This window comes from Pygoscelis adeliae, unplaced genomic scaffold (genome assembly GCF_000699105.1).
Source record: "Pygoscelis adeliae isolate BGI_AS28 unplaced genomic scaffold, ASM69910v1 Scaffold766, whole genome shotgun sequence".
NCBI lineage: Eukaryota > Metazoa > Chordata > Aves > Sphenisciformes > Spheniscidae > Pygoscelis > Pygoscelis adeliae.
Genome location: NW_008825008.1, coordinates 189,848 through 198,157, shown reverse-complemented (window position 1 = coordinate 198,157; position 8,310 = coordinate 189,848). Strand labels below are relative to the sequence as shown.

Here is an 8,310-nt window from a genome sequence, read left to right as displayed (position 1 = left end):
GAGCCGCGTGCGGCTGCAAGTCCACCACGCAGTCCGTGGCTTCCGAGGAGACACCAGGTTTCGCAGGGGAGACGTCAAAAGGAAGGTGCCGAAGGGAGTTGGGGCTGTCCGCCGCCGGCTCCCTGGCTCTGGCTGAGAGTGCAGGAGGGGATGGTTGGTCTCCTAGTCCAGCGAGGGGGGTCCCCGCATCAGCACCTGCAACAAGAGCGCATGTCAGCCCTGCCTGGCCACGCTCTGGTGCGAGCCATGGGCAAGGGGAGGAGGGTGCTGCTGAGAGCATTTCTCCCTACTCATCTCCTCCTGTCCTTGGACCCATGGGGGGAAGCGCCGGTGTGCAGGCAGGGAGGGCAGCACCCTGCCACCCACCCCCCCAGGAAGCCGGACATGTCTTGGTGCGATGGCTCAGAGCACGCTCCTACCCCTGCAAGGGCTCTGGGCGCTGGCAGAGGTCCAGCGGGCACAGGCAGGGATGGGTGCAGCCAGCTGGGGGATGACAACCGCCAGCTAAGCCCACAGCCTAGCGCTCTGCTCAGGAAGAACAGACACCTTCAAGGGGAATTTGCTGTCCCAGCACAGCCCAGGACCACAACGGGAGAGCTAGGAAAGAGCAGCCCTGACGCAGCCAGGCAGGCACAGAAAGCAGCTTCCCACCTGCAGACTTGCCCTCCGAGAGCTCCAGCATCCTGAGGAGTCCCCTCTCCTGCCTTCCAGTGTCCTGCCAAGGAGAGGAGAACCACCGTCACAGCGCTGCCATGAGGCGCCCCCATAGCCGGGGTGGCCCCATGTTCGCCCAGCCCATGGGGTCAGGCTGGGCACAAGTGGCAGAGCTGCATTTCCAGGGCCTCCAGCTGAGCACGGCCAGCCACCACTGAGACGGGCACTGCTCCGTGCCAGCCTGACCGGTGCCCGAGCAGAGGCAGCTGAGAGCAGTTGATAAAGCAGAGCCCAGTAAGAAGGGAGGCCAGGGCGCAGGAAGCCATCCCCAAGCCCAGCCAGTGAGCACGGGCCTGCAACAGAGAAATCTGGGCACCGGGGGCTCTGCCACAGCTCGGGCACATCCCCCAACACTGCACCTCCGAGGGCAGGCCCTGTCCTGCTCTGTCCGAGGGCACAGGGGCTTGGTGCTGGAGAGAAGGGCCTTCCTCCAGGGCACAGCCAGACGAGGAACACACATCTCGTGTCCTCTCTCAGCCCCTGGGAAGATGCAGCCACGCTGGTCACGCAGGCTAAGGGAAGACCACTTGGCCTGGCTGCTTTGAGCCTTGCAAAGTCCCCACTCCTGACTGCTCCCCTGCCCCCAGAACTGTTCTAGAAGGCACTAGCATCCCGGCTGCGGGGTTAGAGCTGCAAAGCACCCCAAAATGGGCCATGGCAGGAACCTGCAAGCCCAACAGTGCCACTAGGAAACTTTCCAACAGACCAGCCCATGCCCTGCCCCCCCCGGTGAGCTGCTACCTCAGCACAAGGCAGGGCCAGAGGAAACAGAGAGCCCTGCCACGCCGTACCAAAGGGCTGCCTGGCTCCAGCACCTTTCCCACCTGCCCAGAGCCCGTGTCTGCATGCATCCCCCCGCACGCCAACCGGCTGTGGGGCGCAGGGACAGAGTCAAACAGCCCCCACGGAGCCGGTCACATGCAGGAGCAGCCACGCCCTGCAGTACTCTGAACCACACAGCACTTGGCTGTATCCCAGCCAAAATCAACCAGAAATCTCATCATTTGCATCTGAATCCCCAAAGGGCTGAGGCCTGTGATGGATTTAAGGGATTATACAAAACTAAGACATCATGTTGCATCTTCATGCTGAGAATCACATTTCTGAGCGCAGGCAAAGCTTTGCCCGCAGGAACCAGCGGGAAGGCCCAGAAGGACCCTCTCTGCGCTCCCCTGGGACCACCACGAGCAGGAAAAAGCACGGTGGGGGCCAACACCTGGCAAGGCTGCTACCCACGCTCCTGCCTCCCACCTCCCCTAGCAAGGCACGTCCCTCCCACCCGGCACCCCTCTACCACAGTCGCTCCCCCACATTTCTCCCGGGATGCTGTGGTTTGCTCCTGGCACCGAGAGGTTCTCCCTGCTCCAGCTCTGAAGCCTTCCCCATGGGAAAGGGCTTGTGGATAGAGTCAGATACGGTTGTCACCCTGACACTGCCCTCCACTCCATCTATATTCAGCCGAGGAAGCCTGCAGGACTGAGGCATGCTGTCTGGCAGCAGGACAGCCCTGGCTGCCGGCCTGCTGGAGAGGTTACTGGCAGCTCCGCTGGATTAGCTCACCCCTGGGACCGGTCCATGCTCTCGCAGAGCATCGTGGGAAGGAGGGCAACGAGTTCTCTGGCCACGGCGGCCCACAGGGACAGGCAATCCTACACCAGGTCAGCTCACCCCGTCAACCAGGGAAACTGCTCCTGCTGCCAACCCAGCCCCAAACCCAGTGCAAAGCAAAGGAGACGGTCTGCAGGGTCGCCCCTCACCTTGGTGCTTCGCAGCCTCCTGGTTCCCTGAGCTTGCCTAGCAGCCTGAAGGCAGCTGTCCACGTGCCTCTGATACTGCAGCAGTGGCACCAGTGACTTACAGAGGTAGCACTTCTCACACCTGCCAGGCAGCAAAGGACAGAGCACTGCATTAGGATTCGCCCTGCACCGGGCTCCCAGCCACCAGTGGCGACTTTCCTCCTCCAGGCCATGCCACAGAGAAGACATGTCACCAGATCAGGTCTCGCTCAGTGGGGTCAGGCCGGCACCAGTCGCAAAGACTGAGTGATTATCAGTTTTTCCTGCCTGTTCTTCTGTATCCTGCTGCTGCAGCAGCGGGACAGTAATCAAATCTGCTCATCTAACTATCTCAAACACCGCTGATTTCTCCCCAGACATAAAGCACCCTGTCAAAATCCACAGAAATGAAGTGTGAGGGCTTTGCGAAGGGGAGTTAAATTCTGCCTGAAAAGCAAACCAAGTGTGTTAAATCAGAGAGACATTTTACCAGGGCTGGATGAACTTGTCTGACTAGTAAATCAAGTCTTTCTCTGCACTGTCTCCATTTTACATCATGCCATCTTGGGAGAGGAATGCAGAGCACGCACTCCTGCTGGGGGGCTGGCACAGCGTGTTCCTCAAACCCCCTCATTTGTGTAGAAGATGCCCAGGCTCACACAGGACAACTGAGTGTGCTTGGGAAAAAATTATCCTGGGTGAAAGGAGATGAAGGTCAGGCATGGATTTTACACAGCTACACTCGCTTCCACACCAGCTGCCGGCGGGGACCGAACTGCGCACTGGGCACTGGTTCTTCAAGAGGGGAGCATCCACCCGGAGAGCTATTCAGGAATGGACCATCTCCAAGGAGAGATGAGCCCCCAGGGACCAGCCCCAGCAGCATTGTGTTCAGTTTGATAAGCAGTACTCTCCTAGTAAAACTCACCCCAGGCTCTAAAATGTGTATGGAGAGCCCCCATCGAGAAAAACTCTGCAGTACTTTTCCCGTATTTTCTTTCCAGTCAGTGCTGATTACCCAGATAATGTGTCTAAACAGAAGCTGTCCTCTCTATAATTAGCCTAATTCCATTAGTGATGTTGCCATCCACTGTTTGTAACAGCAAAATTGCTTCCATAGCAGGGATTTTACTGTCAGATCCTCTCTTATGATGCTTTGTGTGGGTGGCAGGAGGAGGGGCTGCATGGGAAGAGATTAAACAAAGCCACTGCTATTCTGAAAGTCTAATTTAATTAAGAATATCACTACAGGTGCCATATTGACAGCCTCCCTGTCCTAGCCTCTTCTTTTCCCGGGGTTACCAAGCTCAAATCTCCCATTAGAAACTGGCTGAGTTAGCACCATTTTAGCTACAGCTCCCCCCACAGCGGCCAGAGACCACACATCCCTGACCCGCCATGGATTGGGCTGAAAGGAAATTAGTGCAAAAATAGTCTGAGAACAGCAAATTCCTCTTGCTTCAGTATAAATATAGCCAGCACTGCAACAAGAGGCACGGAGAGAAGGCAATTTCTTAGGGAAACATTGCTATAAGGCCAACGGCCAGCATTTATACAGGAATAAAGACATCCACAGGCAAGCTAGAACTGAAGCACAGAAACAATCTGGGAGGAGCAAGCATACCTACTTACTTGTCAATGTCTAAGGATGTTGGGCCACTTTCACCACTGGCAGCTTTACTTCTTGCCTCTCTCTGACGCCGGGTGAGCACTGGAGGAAAAACAAAGGGTTACCTGCCATCCACCCCAAAAGCATCCCTACATCATGTCCAAATGCAACACGTTTCAACCTCTTCCACTCAAGGCTGCAGCAGAAGTGATGGTAGAGGCAAAGAAATACTGGACTGGATCGGGCAGGGTCTTCTTTCCTGCAGAAGAGGTAGCTGGCCAATTCTCCTTTTTTTCTGGGGGGATACTGAAGAAGTTACCTTCCCTGCGCTCGGAAGCCAGCTAGCCATTTCACACTGTAACTTGTCTTCTGCCAGAAACAGCTGGATCAACAGTATGCAGTTTACAGTAATTTTAAAGCTGAGGCGCAGCAGCGCAACAGCCTGGGAGAAGAGTTACACAGCTGCTCCAGCAGCACAGCACCGCTCCCTGCCAAACTAAGCACCCGTGTCTACTGCAGGGGAGGGAGCGTGATAACTGTGAGCTCGGCGGGAAGGAGAGCTGAGGTGGGCGCTGTGCAGAGGCATCAGCCCTTCTGCAGATGTGGTAAGAAAAGCGAGCCCTGCTGGGGAAGGATACAGCTCACGCTGGAAAGGGAAGGTTACAACAATTAGCCTACACTCGTTGCTTTTTCCACTGCCCACGTGAACTGGGGGTGATCTGTACTGTTGTCCATGTACAGCTCTGTGGGGCCTCCGGATGAAGATCTCTGCCAGGGCTAAGCATCAGTGGTGCTGCTCTCCAGCGGCAGCAGGGAAGGGCCAGCTCCAACACGCGCAGGTAAGCTAGCGAGATCCCGGCTGACCAGCACACTGATGACGGGTCCAACAGTTTCTGTTCCTTCAGCAAGCCCCAGCAGCCTTTCCAAACCTGCTCTCCAGGCATCCGCAGGGAGCATGTCCGAGTGTTGTTGCTTTCAGTCAAATTCCTCTCAGCGTATTCCTGTATGCCACCAGCGAAGATCCTCGGGGAACATATCCAATAGCTTAGCTTGCTTCACCAGGGACGTTCAAGACTCCAGCTCCAAAACAGATGTCACAGTAAGCTGGCTAAGGGGACAATGCAGGGAGCTGTTTTACAGCCCGGTAACATTGCTTCCCATACTCTCTTTAAGAGAAAGGCCTGAATCCAAGGTACAGCCATGACAAACCTGTTCTTGTTGGCATATCATCTGTGATAAAGAAAAGGACGCACAAAATTTTGTGCAGAACAAAGGGAATCCTTCAGAGTTTTAGCAAAACCCCATTTCCGGAGTGTTAGGCAACCCCAATATCTATCCACAATGGTGATACAACACGGCCTTTTCCTTAGTAGCAATCACTGATCTGCAGCCATGACCAGCAAATGCACTGCGAGATGCTCAGGAGCTGTTGGGGCCGACAGGAGACATCCACGCTGAAGAAACAAGCTCGAGCGTTTCCTAGGACATGGGTATTGTCTTGTAGGCGATGACTGATACCAACAGCTCATTTCTCACAGGCACTGAAGCAGACGTCTCTCTTTAACTTAGCCTGGCCCAGATTTGAAGTGGCAGCCTGATGAGGAGGACTGATAACCACGGCCACCCCCCAGGCCATCCAGCCTCCCAACAATCCAACTAACACGTGCGTTTGACAGCGTGGTGAAAGCTGCTCTCCAAACCAGCGTGCACTCGTTAATATTCCTTTAACACCATCTTGGGAGCCTCGTGCACCAGCTCAGGTGTTAATCAGTTCTATTTTCTTCCAAAAGCAGTGAACACATCTGGCATAATGGGACCATTAGAGATGTCTGGGACCAGCTCTGCAGCTGCCCGGGGAAGACCCCCAGCTGTGCTGCTGGAAGCAGAGGCACAGGAGAGAGAACAGGCCCAGCTGGTGAGGTATGATCCCTGCCAAAACACACTGGCCGCCCACAGGAAGGGGGTTCAGAACATGGGAAAACACTTGCTGTGGGGAAAATCCCCACCACAGAGCAGTGCTGACCCACTGCACTGACAGGAGCCTTGTAACTCTCCCAGATGTGATCCTCTTTGCTGGGTCAGACACACACTGTAGCCCGAGAACTACCTTTTCCCTGGCTCGGCATTTCTTCTGGTGGACAAGTCACCCTTGGCCTGCTTGGCTCCAGCTCACACCCTGGGGAAGAGGAGCAAACCCTCCCCAGCACGGCCCCGTTATCAGCACGCCCACCCAAGGCATCTCCTGGGGCTGCCGGGTCAGGTCAGCACATGGAGCTGTGAGGCCATAGTCACCAAGCTCCTCACCTCGCTGCACGACCCACCTGCAGTTCGACCCACCAGCTTCCTCCCCATTCTCACTACCAGCCGTACCACTTTTTGTGCAGGATCCTATTAGTGGCAGACTCACCATCATCTTGTCCTTTCTCAGAAGTGATGAAGCTTTCCTCTGCACCCGTTCCATTACTCTTTCTGTTGGTATCAGTGCCACTTCTGTTGATGTCAGGAGCTTTTTGACAGCACTAGTGCTGCTGCTGAAGACTGACAGCTGCATCAGATTGCATTTGAGGCTTTGGGAAGGAGGGATATACCAAATCCTCATTTTCCTGGGCTCACTTGGGAACTGAGAGGTTGGGAGCACGTAGATGGAAGGCAAGAGGAATAGAGTATGTCCCAAAGCTTGAGACTATTTGCTGTACTCAGCAGTGGCCAAGACTCATTTCCAGACTGAGACCAGCGGATTCCTGCGTTGGCAGCGGCAGCGGGCGATGGATGTGGTGACCCCAGCGGAGAGCCCCTCTCACACAAGCGAGCCCTTCAGCTGAGTGCATGAAGGAAGAGGGAGCTGGCACAGCACTTCCATGGCTTCACTCATTCACTCGGAATTAACAGCAGTCACTGAGCTGGAAACCCAAGACCTGAACCTTTCCCAGCCTGGTACAGCAGCTAACGCAACAGCAGGCTCTTCTTTTTTATTTACTCAGACCACAGGAAAATGGAAATTAATGATCAGATTTTCATACTGCCCAGGTAATGTGGTGGTCTGGGCATCCAGCCAGGGCAACCATGTACATACGTAGGGGAAGCAACTGTAACTCATCTTGCCCAGCTAACTCATTTGAAAACCTGTCCTTAAATATCAGCCAGACTGAGCTGGCCTCCTGATGTGTAACACTGAAAGACTTCAGTGCATGATTAGAAGAGGGAAGAAGAGAAGTAAAACCAGCAAGAACCCATCCTTTTGTAATTTTAAAACAAAAAACACTGACAGCTATAGTCTGCAGGACTGCATAATCTACAATTCTAGAGACATCAGGAGTAAATCCAATTAACAAGCCCGAAGACAGACCAGGAACCCCTGACCCAGTGCACCAAAGGACAACTGAAGCCATCTTTTCTTAACAGATCAGGACACGGCTTAGAGGGCAGAACTTTGATTTTCTCTCACACAACGCTGTTGCTGTGCTCTCGAGGAAGCCAGCAGCCAGCCAAGAGCACACAGTGCTGCAGCAGTACAGAACAGCTTCTGGACCCACACAGGCGTTGGCATTTGCTTCAGAAGACAATTCTCCCACCTCTTTTTTCTCCCCATGCATTAGCTTTACCTATGGATTTTGTGCTTGTGATGGATGCCAAGGTAACAGCCCTGGAAACAGAGTCCTTTTGTACCCGCACAACTGTGCCAGGCTACTGTCTGGCCTCTGCTCAGAGCTAAACATCATCCTTGCCTATTCAACCCAAACCCCACTGACCAGCCCATCAGCTGAGACCTCTCCAGGTGACCGCTGCCTTTGTACAGCCGCTGGGGAGTGGTGCCCCACAAGCCAGAGCCCCAGCAGGCAGGCAGGATTCTGCCCTGCGTTACATGCTGCTCTAAGTCCAGGAAGCCCACGGTCCTGCAAAGAGTCTTGGTGCAAACAACACAGGTGTCACAGACTTATGGCTAATAAAGCCTGGTCTCTACAGGGAAAATACTAGAATAACCGGCAATAGAAAACCCAAGTTACTGTGATATTGTCCCAAAACCATTGCTTCGCTTAGAGCCATTATTGTAGACCAAAATCCCTTTTATTCCAGGCTAGTTTTCTTATGGGGGGATTGTTCTGAACAAGCCAGAACAGCAGAGTAGCAATTCCAAAATAACTACTCTTACAAACATCCCCAAGGAGACCAGTCTGGAAGCAGAGTGGAGAGGCCAGCCTTGAACTCTGTCCT

The 8,310-nt window shown here is 54.3% G+C and overlaps 1 protein-coding gene across 1 annotated transcript in view; it reads right to left on the bottom strand.

Annotated features, from left to right (window-relative positions):
* Positions 1–88: 88 nt before the first annotated feature.
* The window catches only part of UIMC1 (ubiquitin interaction motif containing 1), a 36,539-nt gene continuing 28,317 nt past the window's right edge, over positions 89–8,310 (bottom strand). Inside the window, exons 11-13 of the mRNA XM_009326222.1 lie at positions 4,122–4,200; positions 652–715; positions 89–195 (exon numbers count right to left, since the gene is read on the bottom strand). Coding sequence (XP_009324497.1) covers positions 163–195; positions 652–715; positions 4,122–4,200 — 176 coding nt within the window. The 3' untranslated portion in view covers positions 89–162. The remainder of the gene's footprint in view (positions 196–651; positions 716–4,121; positions 4,201–8,310) is intronic.